Source organism: Sus scrofa, chromosome 10, assembly GCF_000003025.6.
Source record: "Sus scrofa isolate TJ Tabasco breed Duroc chromosome 10, Sscrofa11.1, whole genome shotgun sequence".
NCBI lineage: Eukaryota > Metazoa > Chordata > Mammalia > Artiodactyla > Suidae > Sus > Sus scrofa.
In genome coordinates, this window is record NC_010452.4 from 15,368,122 (window position 1) to 15,388,711 (window position 20,590).

General features: G+C 46.8%; 1 protein-coding gene across 2 annotated transcripts; it reads left to right on the forward strand.

Moving 5' to 3' along the window:
- MAP1LC3C (microtubule associated protein 1 light chain 3 gamma) lies at positions 3,061–10,946 on the forward strand. Of its 2 annotated transcripts, XM_003130558.4 has the most exons (5): positions 3,061–3,568; positions 4,822–4,903; positions 5,014–5,069; positions 5,506–5,612; positions 10,357–10,946. In XM_003130558.4, exons 2-5 carry the CDS (start codon positions 4,846–4,848, stop codon positions 10,577–10,579), a joined length of 444 nt encoding a protein of 147 aa, XP_003130606.1. In that variant the 5' UTR covers positions 3,061–3,568; positions 4,822–4,845; the 3' UTR covers positions 10,580–10,946. The 2 variants fall into 2 exon arrangements, with proteins under 2 accessions (XP_003130606.1, XP_013835515.1); XM_013980061.2 differs by lacking the exon at positions 3,061–3,568 and having other exon boundaries at positions 4,506–4,903.

Below are 20,590 nucleotides of genomic sequence, written 5' to 3' on the forward strand. Positions count from 1 at the left end.
CATCTTTAGATGTCTACAGAGACCACCTGTGGAGTTCCCATCGTGGTGCAGTGGCAGCGAATCCAAGCAGGAACCATGAGGTTGCAGATTCGATCCCTAGCCTGGCTCAGTGGGTCAAGGATCTGGCATTGCCGTGAGCTGTGGGGTAGGTTGGAGATATGGCTTGAATCCTGTGTTGCTGTTGCTGTGGTGTAGGCCAGCAGCTGTAGCTCTGATTCGACCCCTAGTGTCTGGGAACTTCCATATGCCTTGGATGCAGCCCTAAAAAAAATGTAAAGTGACCCCCTGTGATGGTGTTTAGGGAATAGGGAAGAAAGAGTTTTCACAAGGGTGGAGGGTACAGTCTTCATTTTGATCTGAACTCTGAAGGTCTCCACACTGAGGGAACAGAGAGTCTGGCCATTTAAGTAGGGCTGGGATGAAGAGACTGCTGGAGGAATGTTTCAGAAAATATTTCCCTAAGACCACAAGATCTCCTACCCCCAAATTTTTAATATAAAACTCAAAACCACATTACAAGCATAGTTTTGCTGTGGCTCAAATCCCCCCAGCTGTGCATGTTATTTTGTGCTCTGAGCTTCAGTTCTCTTTTTCCGAAGAAATAATTGAGAAAAAAATGTAGGTCGTGATTAGCACAGTGTCAAATACAATAAATGTGCTTCCTCCCTATTCCAGTGAAGGATAATATTGATGATGAAGACATTTCTGATGTCAATAAGCCAAGTCTGTTGTCCAGACTGACCTTGTCTTTTTCATAGACTCTGGGTTACCCCTCTGATCCTCAGGCTCTTCATCAACAGAACGGTGAAAACAATAACTTTCACTTATGGTTGTTTTTTTTCTTTTTTGTCTTTTGTCTTTTTAGGGCCGTACCCTCAGCATATGGAGGTTCCCAGGCTAGGGGTCTAATTGGAGCCGTAGCCGCCGGCCTATGCCAGAGCCATAGCCACACCAGATCCCAGCCTATTTCTGCAACCATACCACAGCTCATGGCAACGCCACATCCTTAACCCACTGAGCAACCTCATGGTTCTTAGTTGGATTCGTTAACCACTGCTCCACGACGGGACCTCCTGCTTATGTTTTTTAAATGATTTTTATTTTTTCCCATTATAGCTGGTTTACAGTGTTCTGCCAATTTTCTACTGTATAGCAAGGTGACCCAGTCACACATACATATATACATTCTTTTTCTCATATTATCCTACATCCTGCTTCATCACAAGTAACTAGATATAATTCCCAGTGCTCTACAGCAGGATCTCATTGTTTATCCATTCCAAAGGCAATGGTTTGCATCTATTAACCCAATTCCCAGTCCATCCCACTCCCTCCCCCTCCGCCTTGGAACTTTTGCTTACTGAGTTGTATGTGCGAGCCATTATTCTAGATCTGTTTACATATGTTAACTAATTCATTTGATGCTCCCAGTTTCACAAGGTATGCGTTATTTTTGCTTTTATATACAAGGTAACAGAGAGAGGTATCAATTGGCACAATGTCACAAGGCTAGTAGGTGGTAGATTCAGAGTCCAGCTCCATGTGGTTTAAGTCCCAGAGCACACTTTTTGGATAACATTAAAATGTGAAATTGTGGAGTTCCCATTGTGGCTCAGTGGGTACATGATGAACATTGTGGTACATCAGTATCCACGAGGTTGGGGGTTCGATCCTTGGCCTTGTTCAGTGGGTTAAGGATCTCGTGTAGCCATGAACTGTGCTGTCAGTTGCAGACATGGCTCAGATCCTGCATTGCTGTGGCTGTGAGGTTGGTTGGCAGCTGCAGCTCCAATTCGACCCCTAGCCTGGGCACTTCCGTATGCTGTAGGCATGGCCCTAAAAAGAGGAAAAAAAGTAAAATCAATAAAGAACATAGCAGTTGCTTGGAATATAATCATTGTGGTGGGAAAATGAGTGCTAATGATAGAGACCCCTCTCTAGGTAGGATCATGTGATTCATTTTCCTCTGTGGAAGGTGGGTGAACCCTCAAAGGTGCCACTTTAAGTCTGAGAAAGCCAAGTGTAAGTGTATCTTTTCCACCTGTTTTCCCATCTGAGCTGGTGGAAATGAAGGCCTTTGAGGTGACAGAACCTGCAGGTGTAAAGCAGAGAATGCCCTTAAATTTCTCCTGGAACAGAGCCAAACAGGGAGCCTCCTACATGTACTGGACTGCGATGTGGATGAAAGTCAAACTCTTTATGTGTAGCTGTTACATTTAAGGGTATATTTCTTTTTTTTTTTTTTTTTTTTTTGTCTTTTTTGCTATTTCTTGGGCCGCTCCCACAGCATATGGAGGTTCCCAGGCTAGGGGTCGAATCGGAGCTGTAGCCGCCGGCCTACGCCAGAGCCACAGCCGCGTCTGCAACCTACACCACAGCTCACGGCAACGCCGGATCATTAACCCACTGAGCAAGGGCAGGGACCGAACCTGCAACCTCATGGTTCCTAGTCAGATTCATTAACCACTGCGCCACGACAGGAACTCCAAGGGTGTATTTCTTATTGCAGCATAGCATAGCCTGTCCTCACTACAGAACAATTAAATGGTAGTAATGATTACTTTTTTTTTTCAAAATATAAATAGCCACGAAAGGAAAATATCACAAAGTTAATATGAAATATGTAGGATTCTTTCTTCTTGAGCAATAAAAAAGAAATTTTGAGGAAGTGCCCCTTGTGGCTCAGCAAGTTAAGAACCCAACTAGTATCCATGAGGAGTTGGGTTCGATCCTCAGCCTTGCTCAATGGGTTAAGGATCCGGCGTTGCCATGAGCTGTGGTGTAGGTCGCAGACATGGCTCGGATCTGGCATTGCTGTGGCTGTGGCGTAGGCCAGGGGCTGTAGATCCGATTCGCACCCTGCTTAGGAACCTCCGTATGCTGCAGGTACAGCCCTAGAAAGCAAAATACATAAATATATGTATATCTCGAAGCCCAGAGCTCAAGAAATTGGTCACATGATAATGGGTAGAGACAGGAAGGAAGGAGAGGAGGTCAAAAAAGGGAAGAGGAAGGGGTCCCAGGGCCATCATGACCTGTGGAAAGTTGTGAGGCCCCCACTGCATTCTAGCACCTCAGGTCAGCGCCCCAACCTTCTCCACTGAGCCTCAGCATCAAAGATGGACCTCATCCATGGAGGTGTGGCCCTAGGAGCTAAAGGTCTTCTAAGAAACCAATCTAACTACTGAGGCCAAGTTCATGCTCCTCCCTGCAGACTCAAAGCCTCAGGGTGAACTCGGCAACTATTGTCCTAGCTTCGTAGGCAGGGGTAAAGGCAAGTTTTTTTTTTTAATAGGGAAGATTTTTCACTAGTTGTGTAAAAAACAGAGTAAACTACTGCTTTTCTTTCTGTCCCTCAGCAAACTGGAGAATGTTTGGTCACCTTCCCCTGTGTCATCATCACTACGCTGAAGACTTCTCAGTGTCCTGCATAGAAGGGAGCCAGGGATGACCAGTAAAGGTCATGGTACCTCCAGAGACAATCGAGCAGAAGCAAATGGTCCTTTTTATTCTCAGGACGTGATGGATCTGAATAACACGGAGGGACCGCCGAGCTCCTGGGTGTGAGGTAAGGAGGTGCTTGGCATCAAGTGGGAAACGGGGTCACTAAAACCGTCATTAAGGCGTTCCCCTCATGGCTCAGTGGAAGCGAATCGGACTAGCATGCATGAGGATGCAGGTTCCATCCCTGGCCTCCCTCAGTGGGTTAAGGATCTGGCGTTGCCGAGAGCTGTGGTGTAGGTCACAGACACTGCTCGGATCTGGCATTGCTGTGAGCTGTGGTGTAGGCTGGCAGCTGTAGCTCCGATTTGACCCCTAGCATCTGGGAACCTCTATATGCCGTGGGTTCGGCCCTAAAAAGACAATAAAGAAATACAGAAATATCCTGAGTTTGATAAAAAGTGTTCTACCCACATTCCTAGACCTGTAAAAAATGACCAAAATATGCTGGAAAGCTGCAGAGTATAACACTACTTTGATACATGCCTAGATTTTTTTTTTTTTTTTGTCCTTTTTAGGGCTGCATCTTTGGCATATGGAGGTTCCCAGGTTAGGGGTCTAATTGGAGCTATAGCTGCCAGCCTACACCACAGCCACAGCAACACCAGATCCGAGCAGCATCTGCGACCTACACCACAGCTCACGGCAACGCCAGATCCTTAACCCACTGAGGGAGGCCAGGGATAGAACCCGCAACCTTATGGTTTCTAGTCGGATTTGTTTCTGCTGCACCACAACTGGAACTCCCACACCTAGATTTTAACCCTAATTTTACCTCTTTATCTGGACAAGTTACTCAGCCTTTCTGGAATATTCTTTCTTTCTCTTGCTTTTTAGGGCTGCACCTGAGGTTCCCAGGCTGGGGGTTGAATTGGAGTTGTAGCTGCCAGCCTACACCACAGCCACAGCAACATGAGATCTGAGCCTTGTCTGCCACCTACACCACAGCTCACGACAACTCAGGATCCTTAACCCGCTGAGCGGGGCCAGGGGTTGAATCTGTGTCCTCATGGATGTTAGTTCGGGTTTGTTACCACTGAGCCACAACGGAAACTCCCTACATTGTAAATCTCAATTTCTTTAGCAAAGACAACATTTTAAACGGTAGTGAGCAAAGTGACTTTCTCTAACCAGCAAGCAGGTGGCTGTTTCATTTCCATTCTGAAAAATGACCCCCTCCTGCCCAGGAGGGGAGGGCTGGAGAAGGCTGATGTCACACAGTCCCACATAAAAGCGTCCTTTGGGCTCCCGCAGGCAGTTTGGAAACAGCTGGAGGAATGAGTTAGGTACTCTTTTTTTTTTTCTTTTTTTTCAATTCAGACACAGACACAGCTGTTGAGCAAAATGCAGACTCCCCAGAAAAGCCCAAGCCTCAGACCCTTCAAGCAGAGGAAGAGCTTAGGTAAAGTTCTCAGAGTATTTGTCTGGGTTTGGGCCCTCGAGACAGGGAAAGACGAGGACACGGACTTCTGCTCCAGGCTGATATGTTCATTTCATCTTACGTGTTCACAGCAACCAGAAGAGAGGAAGTGGCTGGAATCCGGATGAAGTTCCCTGGCAAGATCCCGGTAAGACTCCACTGTGGCTCCTCAGCCGGGCCTGTGATGTCCCCTTCTTTGAGAAAACAAAACCCGGAGCTGCTGTTGTGGCTCAGCAATCACGAGCCCAGCTGGTAACCATGAGGATGTGGGTTCGACCCCTGGCCTCACTCAGTGGCCCAGGGATGCCGCATTGCCGTGAGCTGTGGTGTAGGTTGTAGACGAGTCTTGGATCCCATGTGGCTATGGCTGTGGTGTAGGCCAGCAGCTGCAGCTCCGACTGGACCCCTAGCCTGGGAACTTCCATATGCTTCAAGTGCAGCCCTAAAAATCAAAAGAAAAAAAAGACAAGACCAAACCCAGGCAGTGACCCCCTTCTCTCTATTCCAAGTTTCTAAGACACGGAGACTGAGGCACATTCTTGGGCATTTGCTTCGGGAGAGATTCAGGTTGAAACTCTTGACAGGTGATAGTGGAGCGCTACCCCAGGGAGAAATTCCTGCCCCTGCTGGACAAGACCAAGTTCCTGGTCCCCCAGGAGCTGACCATGACCCAGTTCCTCAGCATCATCCGGTAGGTAACAAAGTGCATGCAGGGGCCGGGGGTGGAGGTGCGCCCTGTGGCCCTGGGCTTCTTGGAACAACGGGAGATGGGCTACAGCAGAGAGACAGGGAAGGATGTGGGTTTCACCTTTTCTCTTCAACTCTGCCTTTTAAAAGGATGATGTTGAGTTCCCGTTGTGGCTCAGAGGGTTAAGAACCTGACTAGTGTCCATGAGGTTGCAGGTTTGAACCCTGGCCTCATTCAGTGGGTTAAGGGTCTGGCGTTGCTATGGCTGTGGCGTAGGCCAGCAGCTGCAGCTCTGATTTGACACCTAGCCTGGGAACTTCCATGTGTCGCAGGTGCAGCCTTAAAAAGAAAAATAAAAAGGGATGATTTCATGAGTAAGCAGTCTTAAAAAGAAGGAAAGTACTTTGCTACAACCTTGTAAGAAGCGAGAACCCCCAATGTTGATACACTGGCTATTTTTTCTTTTGTTTCAACATTTTGCTGGTACTTTGTTTTCGTTTGTATCTTAAATTTCTCCAAGAATTTTTCAAAGGAATCTTTGGAACCTGATCCAAAGGCCTCTGTTTTCAGCTATTTTAAAAGCCCAATGACAGCTTTGTACCTCTAAATGGTTCCCCCTTTGTGGCAGGGAGGGAACTGGGGGGAGGAGTGTGCTGTCCACCTGCTGGAATCACTGAGCGGGAGAACCAGCCCCTCCCCACATCCCGCTTCCCCTGTTCCAAACGAGGGGAGGCCAAGTAAAGGAAACGCTGCTGACTTAAAAGATGCAGCGGAAACAAATCCGACTAGCAACCATGAGGATGCAGGTTCGATCCCTGGCCTCACTCAGTGGCTTAAGGATCTGGCATTGCCATGAACTGCAGTGTAGGTCGCAGACGCGGCTCAGATCCCACGTTGCTGTGGCTGTGGTGTAGGCTGGCAGCTGTAACTCTGATTCAACCCCTAGCCTGGGACCTTCCATATACTGTGGGTGTGGCCCTAAAAAACAAAAAAGAAAATAAAAATAAAGCTTAAGGGATTGAAGTTGTCACCTGCTATCTGAACTCTAAAAAAAAAAAAAAAAAAAAAAAAAAAAAAAAGAAACTAAAAAATAACTTACTTAGGGCTCCACAAATATGGCTTAGGTGGTGAGTCTCCCTGTGCTGGAAACAACCTCTCAAATTTTTTGGCTGATGCAGACAGTTTTTTGAGAGCATTTATTGTGATTTTTAAAATGAGCTTTGGGGGAGTGTCTGTCGTGGCTCAGTGGTTAACAAATCCAACTAGGAACCTTGACGTTTTGGGTTCGATCCCTGGCCTTGCTCAGCAGGTTAAGGATCCGGTGTTGCCATAAGCTGTGGTGTAGGTCACATACTCAGCTTGGATCCCACATTGCTGTGGCTCTGGCGTAGGCTGGTGGCTACAGCTCAGATTAGACCCCTAGCCTGGGAACCTCCATAGGTTGAGGGAGCAGCCCTAGAAAAGGCAAAAAGACAATAAAAACAAAACAAAAAGGCAAAAACAAACCATGAGCTTTGGGAGTTCCCATTGTGGCTCAGAGGTAATGAACCTGAGTAGTATCCATGAGGACATGGGTTCGATCCCTGGCCTCGCTCAGTGGAGTAAGGATATGGAGTTGCCGTGAGCTGTGGTGTAGGTCACAGATGTGGCTTAGATCCCAGCATAGCTGTGGCTGTGGTGTAGGCCAGAAGCTGTAGCTCCAACTCAACCCCTAGCCTGGGAACCTCCATATGCCTCGGGCGTGGCCCTAAAAAGACTCAAATAAAATGAAATAAGCTCTCTTAGGACACTCTGCATTCTTCTCAGACCAGCTACACGTGAGGTTAATCCATGGAAACAGGTGATGCGGAAAGGAAACCACAATCAGGTGTAGATCCCAACTCCCATCAGCCTCTAGGATGCTGGGGTACAGCAGTGGCTCCACCAAAAACTGAGTTTGGACCCCATTTCCCCCTTTTTTCTTACAAATCCCCCTCCACTTTCCATGCACTCCCTGTTCTTCATCCCAGTCATCTTGATCTTTCCATGAAGGCATTGAAACCTACTGATCTGAAGCACCCATTAGGTATCAGGCACTGTGGGTTTCCACACAGAGAACAATGACCGAAACAGACAAAACCTCCTGCCTTGAACATCTTCCAAACTGGGGACTCCTCAGCCTTTCATGCAGTGAGAGCCTGGTGGAAGAGGAAAGGAGATGGAGGTGCAGTTTGGGGACACAAGAGCCCCACCTTCAGCTCCACCCTTTCCGTGCAGAAGAGAAATTGCCCACCCCATGGGAGCAGTGTAACCGTCAGGGCTCAGTCTTTATCCAGTGTTGTTTAACCAGGTTCTGAAACAGTTTCCTCTCCCGCTCACCACATAGACTTAGCCGAGTTGGGAATGCACTGGCTGTGCCTCTCATGTTTGGGTGGAGGGTGGTGAGCCATCACCAACAGATTCAGCTTGCTCTGCTGTCAGAACAGTTCGGAACCCCTGTGAAGTCCAGCCAGACATGGCTGCACCTGCATCTTTAACCCCGGGAGAGGAATTTTAAACTTTTGTATAGTAATTCCCTTCCAGATGTCTTTCCAAGGCTGCATAATTGACCTGTTAAAACACACAGCATTAGGTGTTTTCTTTGCATCACTCAGGAAATTCTTTAGTTTAAATTTGGAGCCAACAGAGGCATACTTGCTTAGCATTTTTGAACTGAGAATATTTTTTTTCTCAGTTTTTACTGATGGGATTGTCTTGCAGTCTGAGCTCTTCTGAGAGTTCCAAGACATTTTAAATCTCTTTTCAGCCAGTTTCTTTTTTTTTTTTTTTTTTTTTTTGTCCTTTTAGGGCTGCACCCTTGACATATGGAGGTTCCCAGGCTAGGGACTGAACTGGAGCTGCAGCTGCCAGCCTACACCACAGCCATAGCAATGCCAGATCCAAGCTGGAGTCTTCGACCTACACCACAGTTCATGACAACACCAGATCCTTAACCCACTGAGCAGGGCCCCAGGGATTGAACGCTCAACCTCATGGATACTAGTTGGGTTTATTACTGCTGAGCCACAACGGGAACTCCTCAGCCAGTTTCTAATAGCTCTTTTACTTACTGTGGGAAAACAGCTGCTTTAGGCAAATTCTTTAATGTCTTTTATTATTATTTTATTTTAAATTATGATCAAATCATATCTGAACCACTTTAAGCACATAGATCAGTGGCATTAAGTAGATTCATGTTGTTGTACAACCATCCCCACCTTCTCTCTCCAGAACTTTTTATCTTCCCAAAGTGAAACTGTCCCCATGAAACACTGACTCCCCATCCTCCCTCCCCCCCAGTCCCTGGCAATCACTGTTCCTCTTTCTGTCTCTATGAATGTGACTACTCTAGGTACCTCCTGTAAATGGACTCACACAGTGTCTTTTTGCGACTAGATGATTTCACTGAGCCTAATGCCCTTAAAGTTCATCCATGCTGTAGCGTTTACTTGTCAGAATTTCCTTCCTTTTTAAGGCTCTTTAACACTCCATTGTATGGATGGACCACATTGTGTTCATCCATTCATACACTGATGGACACTCGGGTTGCTCGAACCATAGTCTTTCACTTCTGTGCCTTGGTTTCTTTAGCTGTTATTAGGGAATCAAATGGGCTAAGGGCTGAGGTCTTGTATAAAAAGCTAAGTAGCAACCGGATATAAAGCCCTGTTTTAGCCGTCAGTCACTGGTGTAAGCACGCAAATAGGTACAAATAACACTTTGAGCGTTCCCGCCATGGCTCAAGCCCAACTGGTATCCATGAGGACATGGGCTCCATCCCTGGCCTCGCTCAGTGGGTTAATGACCCGGCATTGCTGTGAGCTGTGGTGTAGGTCGCAGATGTGGCTCAGATCTGGAGTTGCTGTGGCTGTGGCGTAGGCTGGCAACTGCAGGTCCAATTCAATCCCGAGCCTGGGAACTTCCTTATGCCACAAGCGCAGCCCTAAAAAGACAAAAAAAAAAAAAAAATTAATTTTTTTAAAAAAAATGACGCTTTGGAAGACTCCAGACAGCAGCAGGAGCAGCAGGTAAACTGCCTGTGCTTCAAAGCAAGTTCTGCCTCCTTCTCAGTCCTATAGATTTCCGGGCTGCTCTCCAGACCCACTAAACCAAAATCTGGGGGATGGAGTCCAAGAACCTGCGTTTTCAACAGGCTTCTCTGAGGTCATCCTCATTTGAGTACGAGAGTGGGGTGGTGGGAGCATTTGGGTAGATACACTTACAGTGGCCAAACAGGTAAGAAAGAAAGTCTGGGAGTTCCCGTTGTGGCTCAGTGGTAAAGAACCTTACTAGTATCTCTATGGAGGTGGGTTCAATCCCTGGCTTCACTCAGTGGGTTAAGGATTTGGCGTTGCTGTGAGTTGTGGTGCAGTTTTAAGATACAGCTTGGATCCCGCATTGCTGTGGCTGTGGGTGTAGGCCAGCAGCTGCAGCTCCAACTCAACCCCAAGCCTGGGAACTTCCATGTGCTGTGGGAGGGGCCCTTAAAAGAAAAGAAAAGGGAGGGAGGGGGGAGGGTGGAAAGAAGGGCGAAAGAGAGAGAGAGAAAGAAAAAGAGAGAGAGAGAGAGAGAGAAAGAAAGAAAGAAAGAAAGAAAGAAAGAAAGAAAGAAAGAAAGAAAGAAAGAAAAAGAAAAAGAGAAAGCAAGCAAGAGACCCTGTGGATGAGGAGCCCATTCTGCGCCAGGCTAACTTTCCCCCTTCCTGCCCCCACACCCGTCCCCACCCAGGAGCCGCATGGTCCTGGGGGCCACTGAAGCCTTTTACCTGCTGGTGAACAACAGGAGCCTGGGAAGCATGAATGTGACCATGGCAGAGATCTACCGGGACCACAAGGACGAGGATGGCTTCGTGTATATGACCTACGCCTCCCAGGAGATGTTTGGCTCCTTGGGGTCGGCAGTCTCCAGGGACCCGGCTGCCCCGCCATCCTCCCCAGCCCGCGTCCTCTAACCAGTGCGTTTGCGCCGACCGGGGGGCTCAGACCTCCCGCGCATGCGGTGATCAGCTCCGGTGGGACCGGGAGGCAAGGCCCGCCCTCTTTCCTTTTTGCGCCCACGCTCTTGGGTGGCTCTTAAGAATTTTGTAACTCTAAGTCTTTGCTGAGTCAGAAGTGGCTAGCTTGCGCCGTGAGCTGGGGAGGTATTTCGAGCATCTCCTGTGGTAGAGGCCAGGCTGGAGGCCCTGGAGGAGTTCGGTCTCCCTGACCTGGGCAGGGGTCCAGTATACGCTCGGGCCTGGAGAACCCGCTCTGTGGACGGATCTCTGTGGGGCGTGGTGCAGCCAGTGTGAACTGCCTATGTGTGTGTGTGTGTGTGTGTGTGTGTGTGTAGGGAGGGGTGTGGGGTGCAAGGGGAGGTGGCCTTACCTGTGTCATTAAAGAAATTGCTGTATTTCCATGGCATCCACCTGACTTGGTTATTTCCCCCTGTATTCTTTTTTTTTTTTTTTGGCCACCCCGAAGCACATGGAGTTCCTAGGCCAGGGATCACATCTAAGCGGGCAGCTGCAAACTGTACCAGGGCTGTGGGAACGTCAGATCCTTAACCCTTCCCAGGCCGGGAATCAAACCTGAGTCCCAGGAGATCCCCCTTGTGGCTCAGTAGTAATGAACCCGACTAGTATCCATGAGGACACAGGTTTGATCCCTGGCTTCTCAGTGGGTTAAGGATCTGGCGTTGCTGTGAGCTGTGGTGTAGGTCACAGATGCAGCTCGGATCCTGCATTGCTGTGGCTGTGGCGGTGAACTTCCATATGCGGCCATGGCTGTGGTCCTAAAAAGAAAAAACAAAACCAAAAAAACCTGCTTCCCAGCGCTCTCAAGACTGCCTATCCTGTGGCACCGAAGTGGGGACTCAATCCCCTTATATTTTGTAGTCTGTCTGTGCCCCACAGATTTATGCCAAAGCTGTAACTGCTCAGTTTCAAATAATTTAAGTGATTAGTTTTCCTTATAATTGAATGTTTAAAATAATAACTTGGGTTTAAAGCCTTGTGATAGGCCAGGTTTTGTTCAAAGCACTCTGCATATATTAATTCCTCATAATCATCCTATCTGTTAAGTATTATTTCTCCCATTTTAAGGATGAGGAAATTGAGTCGGAGAAAGGTCAACTCACCTAAGTTCCTACAACCAGCAAGCAGCAAAACCAAGGTTTGAAATCGGGCCTGCAGATAGCATAGAACCCAGGCTCCTAACCCTTTACCAGTTTTCCTTCCTTCCCTTGGTGAAAACCTACTGGTGTTTTGTTTTTTGTTTTGTTTTTTAGGGCCACACCCGAGGCATATGGAGGTTCCCAGGCTAGGGGTCAAATCGGAGCTGCAGCTGCTGGCCTACACCACAGCCACAGCAATGCAGGATCTGAGCCCCGAATGCGGCCCACACCACAGCTCATTGCAACTCCGGATCCTTACCCCACTGAGAGAGGCCAGGGATCAAACCTACATCCTCCTGGATGCTAGTTGGGTTCACAACCCGCTGAGCCACAACGGGAACTTCCCTGGTGGTGCTTGCATTGAAGCTGAGTTACCCTTGCTTACCCGGCAGGAGCTGTGAGCAGACCACTGCAGAGGAGCTTGGCTGCATAGAAAACGGTTCACCAGGAGAGGGAGGGAGTCTGCAGAAGGAAGAGCTTCGCAGAGGAGTATGGTCTGAGCTGGGTTTGGAGAAAGAAAAAGCAATTTTGTGAGAAGAAATTTTCTTTCGGTTTTTTATCCATTTTAGGGAGTAAACATTGATGAAGCTTTTCCTGTGTGCCAGGTGCTTCAAAGCGCTGGAGCTACAGCAGCCAACATGACAACGCAGGGCCCAGCCTCAGGCAGCTCTCTGCAGTGAGGGAAGGAAGAAAACAGAGAAGAAGAAGCGGTGGGAAGGCAATGAGCCAGGGTCCCCGGGAGGGAAGGGACGGGGGGACCTCTCTCAGGAGGGACATTTGAACTGAGTCCGTGGGAGAAGCCCGCCCTGTGTCAAACGGGGGGAGAAGAGCCTGTACACTTTGCAGGAAGGTGAGCTGTGATGTTTTGGTTTCCAGTATTTTCTTTTTTTTCTTTTTTCTTTTTTGGCTGCCCCTCAGGGTATGGAGTTCCCAGGCCAGGGATCAGATCTGAGCCACAGTTGTGACCTAAGCCACAGATGTGTCAACGCCGGATCCTTAACCCACTGTGCCAGGCCAGGAATTGAACCTGCATCCCAGCGCTCCCCAGACACGGCTGATCTCGTTGCTCCACAGCAGGAACTCCTTCAGTATTTGCTGAAGGATGCTTGCTTCCCTACATGTTTTGGCTTTTCTGGCTGGAGCAGGAACAGTGGTTCTGTTTACAATGGGCACATCATAGAGATTCAGCAAATGATTTATTGGTATCTCTTTCTCTAGACCCCAGAGTCTCGAATGAGTCTTGCTTTTGTCTATACCCAGACTTCATTTATTTCACCAGACCATTTCCTTGCCACCTCCACCAGAATAATCTGGGCCAATTTCTCTTGAACAATGAAAACTGTAACATTAAGCCAAATTAAACTAACCCATATATCTTTTTCCCTTTTTTTTTTTTTTTTCTTTTTAGAGCCACACCTGTGGTATATGGAGGTTCCCAGGCTAGGGTCGAATCGGAGCTACAGCTGCCAGCCTATACCACAGCCACAGCAATGTAGCATCTGAGCCATATCTGCGACCTAACCACAGCTCATGGCAATGCTGGATCCTTAACCCATGGAGCAAGGCCAGGGATTAAACCCAAGTCCTCATGGATAATAGTCGAGTTTGTAACCCGCTAAGCTGCAATAGGAACTCCCAAATATCTTCTGACCTATCTTCCATTTTCTCTTCTGTGTTCAATCTGCTTTAAAACCAACTTTCCTGAAATGTTAATTTGGACTATTTTATTTTTACACATGTAGAGGTTTTATTTAAGTTTTTCACTTGTTACAGTTTCCTGTTCTCTGAAGATATTTTTAAGCTTGTCAACAATTTTAATTAATTGATTAATTTATTTTTTTGGCCATGTCCAAGACATATGGAAGTTCCCAGGTCAGAGACAGACCCATGCCACAGCAGTGACAGTGCTGGATCCTTAACCCACTGAACTACTAGGGAACTCCATTTTTTAAAAAATTATCATTTTCAACATGTTTCTAAGAGCTAGTTTATGCTGGTTTTTCTATTAGTTTTTGTTCATTATACCTTATTTCTTTGTTATCTTTGATTTTGTGCTACTTTTTTCCTTTGAAAATTTATGTGAGATTTTCCAGAGGCTGAGGATAAGCATTCCTTCCTCCAAAGAAGTTTCACATTTACAAATGCCAAGCACCTGCGTACCAGAAATCTGTAACCATTTAAAAGTAAATATGTTGGAGTTCCCATCATGGCTCAGTGGTTAACGAACCTGACTAGTATCCATGAGGACTTGGGTTTAATCCCTGGCCCTATTCAGTGGGTTAAGGATCTGGCACTGCTGGGAGCTGTGGTGTAGGTCGCAGACACGGCTTGGATCCCGCGTTGCTGTGGCTGTGTTGTGGGCTGGCAGCTACAGCTCCAATTCAACCCCTGGCCTGGGAATTTCCATATGTTGCAGGTACGGCCCTAAAAAGGGGAAAAAGTAACGACAGAGAAAGTCAGCTCTTGATTAAAGGAGGATGACATAGGGAGCAGGGTATTCTATGGATGATGAGGAAGGCCTTGCTAAAGAAGTGATGCTGGGAGTTCCCTGGTGGCACAGTATGTTCAGGACCTGGCATAGTCGCTGCTGTAGCTTGGGTTTGATCCCTGACCCATGCTGCTACATGCTGTGGCAGTGGCCAAAAGAAAAAAGAATGGTGCTAAATCAGAGAGCTGAGGGAAGGGATGCTGGTTCCCTCCATGGGAAAGTGGTCCAGCACAGGCAACAAAGGCATCTTCAGGGCCCTTTGGTAGAAAGGGCGGTGTAACAAACAAATAATCTTCAATAAAGAGGACAAAGAGTCCTTTCTTTTCTTTTCTTTTCTTTCTTTAAATTTATTTATTTATTTATTTATTTATTTGCTTTTTAGGGCCACACCTGCTGCATATGGGAGTTCTCAGGCTAGAGGTTGAATTGGAGCTAGCAGCCTACATCACAGAAATATTACAGAGCTGCAAAAAAAAGTGAGAAAACCTACCTGTACATGTCTGGAAATGTGTCCATAATGTATTAAGTGGAAATAAAGTTACAGAGAGCAGTAGATTAATAATCTCATTTTATAATAAATATTGAAATGTATGCATGTCTTTTTGTGTAAACATTCAGAAAGTTCTGAAGATACAAAACCAGGCATTGTTGTAGCACGGGGGTTAAGAGAGCTGAACATTGGTCCAAAAGGGGAAAAGAGAATGTGATCAATCAGTGGATTCCCAATCTCATACTCAAGATTTCTTAAGTATTCTGCTTCTCTCCAGAGCAGAACTGGAAGGTGCTAATGACATAATTTTCAAGAATCTTCTTTTTTCTTTTCTTTCTTTTTTTTTTTTGGTCTTTTTAGGGCCATACCTGTGGCTTATGCAGGGTCCCAGGCTAGGGGTCGAATCATAGCTGTAGCCGCTGGTCTACACCACAGACACAGCAACATCAGCTCCAAGCCGCACCTGTGACCTACACGACAACTCATGACAACGCCAGATCTTTAACCCACTGAGCGAGGCCAGAGATGGAACCTGCGTTCTCACGAATGCTAGTCAGATTGATTTCCGCTGAGCCACGACAGGAACTCCAATGTGCAAGAATCTTCTTGTTGTGAAGTGGTACCTCATGTAAATAAGCCTACAGGGAAAAGATGCCCGGATCTGCCAGGAAAACTCCAACCCTTTGTAAGTACCCAGAATTTTCCCCATGGAAAACTCAGGTCCACTAGCACCACCAGGTGGCTCCTATCCAGCGCTTGAGGGTCTAGAAGTGGGAGAGGGTTTTCCGATAAATATGTAAAGATCCCAACCATTTCATGGGAGGATATTTCAGAGGAGAGTCTTCTGAAAGGCCGGCATGGGGGAGAGGAGATTAGGTGTAGATGTGGGGAAAGGGTGGCGAGGAAAATTAAATGCGTGTCTTTGATGTGAATGCAAACCAAGAGGCCCCTGAACGAGTCCCCGAGAAACAAGAACTGCTGAGGCCTCAAAAAAGTCACAAAACTCCCTAAGGGAAAGTGCTGTCTTCCCAACTCCTGGCGTTGCCATGGCAACTGGGGGTCCAAGTGAGGTCATCCCAAAGGCAGGGAGTAGCCCAGGTGGCTGGTGGGATGAGGGCTCAAACCACCAGGAGGGAAATGGAAACCATGGGAGGAAAAGGGAGAGAACTGCTGGTCATGGAAGAAAATTAGTCACAGCTGTTAAGCTATAGCCACAAAGTCTTGAACAGAATTTTTGGCTGAAAAAGAAGGGAAAAGGCTCTTAATATATTTCCCTCTCGCCTATGTCTTTCATCGGAGGATATTAAAACATTTCACTTACACCAGGCGCCTTTGTTCAGGGAGCAGTTGTGTCCAGCATATGAATCTTGCAGTCAAGTCAGTGCTTCGTGCTGATGGAGAACACGGGACATAGGCACAAAGACAATGCCTGCGAATCGGCCCTGGTACTGAATATTTGCAACTCATTTGGGCCCCCAAGATTAATCTCCTGGTTTATCAAACTTGTCTCTAATCTCATGAATAAAAAGTAAGGTTAAAGGATGCTTGCCCCTCAAAAACCGTATGGATTGTACGAAACCAAAAACTTAAAATTAAAACTGAAGGTTTTGGAGTTCCCATTGTGGTTCAACAGGTTAAGAACCCTACTAGTATCCATGAGGATTCAGCCTCGATCCCTGACCTTGATCAGTGGATTAAGGATCCAGCGTTGCCGTGAGCTGTGGTGTAGGTTGCAGACGCTGCTCGGATCTGGTGTTGCTGTGGCTGTGGTATAGGCCAGCAGCAACAGCTTCGATTAGACTCCTAGTCTGGAACCTCCTAATGCCACGGGTATGGCCCTAAAAAGACCAAAAATAATAGTAATAATAATAAAGTAAAATTAAATTAAATTGAATTAAAGACAATTTTCTCACTCTCATCACTTAGGAAATTCTAAGCATTTTAAGAGCTCTGTGCGAAGAAGACTAAGTATATTTTTCTTACTATAAATCATACTCTCACATTTAGAGAAAAGAGAACAAAAACTTGTAAATGATTATTTGGGGGAGGGGAGATAGGAGAGGTAGAGGCCAAAGTAAGGGGGACTTCCAGGAGTTCTCCTATGGTCCAGCAGGTTAAGGATTCAGCATTGTCATGGCAGCTGCTCAGGTCACTGCTGTGGCACAAGTTCGATACCTGATCCCTGGCTCAGGAACTTCCACATGCCATGGGTGCAGCTAAAAAAAAAAAAAAGAAGAAAGAAAAAGAAAGAAAACAAAAGAAAAAGGAAAGAAAAGAAAGGGGAACTTTGCCTCTGTCTTCCATTTCCTCAAAGGTACTTGAATTTTCTATAGTGCCAAGTCTTCATATGCTGCTTATGTGATAAAATTAAGACAGCCTTTTTAAAGAAAAATCTGCACAGAATTCAGCAGTTAGTAGTCAAATTATACTTGCTTTTCAGATCTGATACAAGGATGCACTCATTCATTCATTCATTTAAGTCCTTAATTATCAAGCTCCTAAGGTGCCAGGCATAAGGGCCTCAGCAATGAACAAGTTGGATTTACTTCTTGATGTGATAGAGCTCAGATTCTAATGGGAAAAGACACAGGGCAAACAGCCAAGCTCACCAGGACGGTACTAGGTTGATAAAGGTGCTCTAACCTAAGGATACCTCAGGAGATGCTTACACAGAATGGCCAGGTAAGACCTCCTTGAGAAGGCCAAGTTTAAGCTGAGGCCTGAAGGGCAAAAAAGCTGCCAACTGTGCTTGAAAAGCCATCTGGGAAAAAGAAAGAACTCAGCGGGTTCTTGAAAGAAGAAACTTTCCAATTCAGCATAACTAAGAACAAAGAGAGTCTGACCCGGGCACAGGCTGAGGGATTTTCCAGACATGAGAACAGGGTGTGGAAAGCTGACCCTTGCTTTAAACCCTAAAGACACTAACAAGGCAGTGTCTGGAGCTCCCGCAGTGGCTCAGTGGTCAAGAACCCAACGAGAATCCATGAGGATGCGGGTTCCATCCCTGGCCTCGTTCAGTGGGGTAAGGATCTGGCATTGCCATGAGCTGTGGTGTAGGTCACAGATGTGGCTCGGATCTGGTGTTGCTGTGGCTGTGGTGTAGGCCAGCACCTGAAGCTCTGATTCCATCCCCAGCCTGGGAATTTACATATGCTGCAGTTGCGGCCATAAAAAGCAAAAAAAACAAAACAAAAAAAATCAGTTTCTTACTAGACTGCAGAGCCATGTTCAAGTTGGGGCCAGTCTGACCCTGGATACAGTAAATTTGGAAAGCATAAAGATTACTCAGGCTCTTTGAAAAAGATACTTGAAAGAGCCTTTCTGGCTGACTCTCATGTTTCCATCTCTTGTTCCATGTTTTCCCCTTTCCCACTTTCCAGCGGTTAGGGATTAGTAAGCCCTGCAATGCTTCTGCCAGAGCATCATTTTTCATCCCCGAGGGTCGCACACAGCACCTGCGAGGATGACTCACGCACGGAGAGGAGTCACAGCTTTCTCGCAGAGGCACATAGGAGCCCTGGGCAAGGTCATATTGCCTCTATTCCCCCTGATGGTCTTGGAAGCAGCCTGACCATGTGTCCCTGTGATGCTTCTCTGTGGTCCATCCCCAACTATATTATGTATGGCATTTAGGGAGAAGAGAGAGAAGGAGCTGCCAGCATCTCAGGCTGCTTTGTTGATGGAGAACTCCCATTAGGGCATCTTCTCAGAGGAAGACTCTGAGACTTGGTACCATGACTACTGTAGCCTCTGTTCACTTGTGCCAGTTACGTCTCAGAGACAGAGCTTGGGGTGAAACAGAAAGAGCAGTTTTATTGCTTTGCCAGGCAAAGGAGCCCCCGCAGGCTCATGCCCTCAAAACTGTGTTCCCTCTTGCGAGGGGATGGCCAGGGGTCTTCTGGGTTTAGCTTGAAAAACAGGGCTGTTGATAAGGATCAGGTGTCTGCATTCTTCTCCCGCCGCTGATCATTTCAAAGTCATCAAGGCTGGAGTCAGGTGGTCTGGTGACAGTTTCTGGTGGTCTTTGGGGTTATGGCACCTTGACCTTCCCTCTGGAATGAAGATGGCTCCCCCCACAAAAAGGAGGTAGGGTTGGAGACTGTTTCAAAGGAAAAGAAAACACCAGGTGTACAACGTAACTCTAACTAGAAAATAATCATTAGGAAGAGAAAGAAACTAAGCAAGGAAGAAATCCCATGAAAAGCCAGTTAGAGTGGGTCAGGGCGGGCCTAACAAAATGCAAACCGTCTTCACTAGTTTTTAGCTCTATCACCAAAGAAGGCACATTCATTTAACATTGTCTCTAAGACCACAGTTCTATGCTAATCAACTCCGGCTTTCCTTATCGAGGATAAGAGTTGTTATGTTTTGCTTTGATTTGGTTGTTTTTGGTCATACCCATGGCATGTGGAAGTTCCCGGGCCAGGGGTCAAACCTACCCCAGTTTCAGCCTGTGCCACCACTGTGGCAATGCTGGATCCTTAACCCACTGAGCCACATAGAAACTTCTGAGCATTGTTATGTTTTAATAGGAAGCATGGCTTTTGATGTCAAAAATGCCTGGGTCCATATCCCAACATCCTGAGGGATTCTGATAATTCATCTCTCTCAAATCCTGTTGCTTGTTCCTGAAGGGAAATGAGAAAATACATGTAAGGTGATTAACACTGTGTTAGTCAGTCAGATTTTACATTGATAATAAACCCCCAATTTTAGTGGCTTAAAATTCAAGCGTTTTGGAGTTCCCGTCGTGGCTCAGTGGTTAACGAATCTGACTAGCATCCATGAGGACACAGGTTCAATCCCTGGCCTCGCTCAGTAGGGTAAGGATATCGTGTTGCCAAGAGCTGTGGTGTAGGTCGAAGACTCGGCTCGGATCTGGTGTTGCTGTGGCTGTGGCGTACACCTGTGGCTATAGCTCTGATTAGACCCCTAGCCTGGGAACCTCCATGTGCCATGGATGCAGCCCTAGAAAAGACAAAAGACAAAAAAAAAAAAAAAAAAAAAAAAAAAAATCAAACATTTCTTTCTTTTTCTTTCTTTCTTTTTTTTTTTTGTCTTTTTTAGGGCCGCACTCGAGGCATATGGAGGTTCCCAGGCTGGGGGTCTAATTAGAGCTGCAGCTGCCGGCCTACACCACAGCCACAGCAACACCAGGTCCGAGCCGAGTCTGTGACCTACACCACAGCTCACGGCAACGCCAGATCCTGTACCCACTGAGAGAGGCCAGGAATTACTCCTGGCCCCCCACCCCACCCCAGGCCATCACAGGGGCGGGCTTACTCCCCAGATGGATCCTGGGTTATCCTGGGGCCTCTGTCAAGTTGTCATTCCTCTGGGCTGATTCAAACCTATATAGCCAGATGCAACCTGGATTTTTTTTTCTTTTTTCTTTTTTATGGCAGTACCCACAGCATATGGAAGTTCCTGGGTCAGGGGTTGAACTGGAGCTGCAGCTGCCACCTATGCCACAGCTAAGGCTACACCAGACCAGAGAAGCATCTGCTGCGACTACATCACAGGAACTTCCATATGCCATGGGTGGGGCCGTAAAAAGAGAAAAAATGAAACAAACAAAAAAAGAAATGTTGGAAGAACTGAAACTCAGTTATTCCCCATGAATGAGGGTGGCAGGAAACAGGAAGAGAAAAGGCTGGAAAGATGGGCAGAGTCCTTGGTGTCAGCTTAAGCTGATTAGACTTCATCTTAAGGTAAGATAAGGGTATGGAACATTTTAAAGGAGAGGCCGTGATCAGATTTTAGTTGTAGAAAGATTACTCTTAAGATACCCTGGAAATGCTAAGGGAGGAGTATGATGATTGGCTTTTCCC

Bases quoted from the DNA above. Each gene is read 5' to 3' on its own strand.
- MAP1LC3C (XM_003130558.4), top strand. From the start codon at position 4,846: ATGCAGACTCCCCAGAAAAGCCCAAGCCTCAGACCCTTCAAGCAGAGG. The intron at 5,070-5,505 runs GTAAGACTCCAC...AACTCTTGACAG, and splicing joins AGTTCCCTGGCAAGATCCCG to GTGATAGTGGAGCGCTACCC. The intron at 5,613-10,356 runs GTAGGTAACAAA...GTCCCCACCCAG, and splicing joins CAGTTCCTCAGCATCATCCG to GAGCCGCATGGTCCTGGGGG.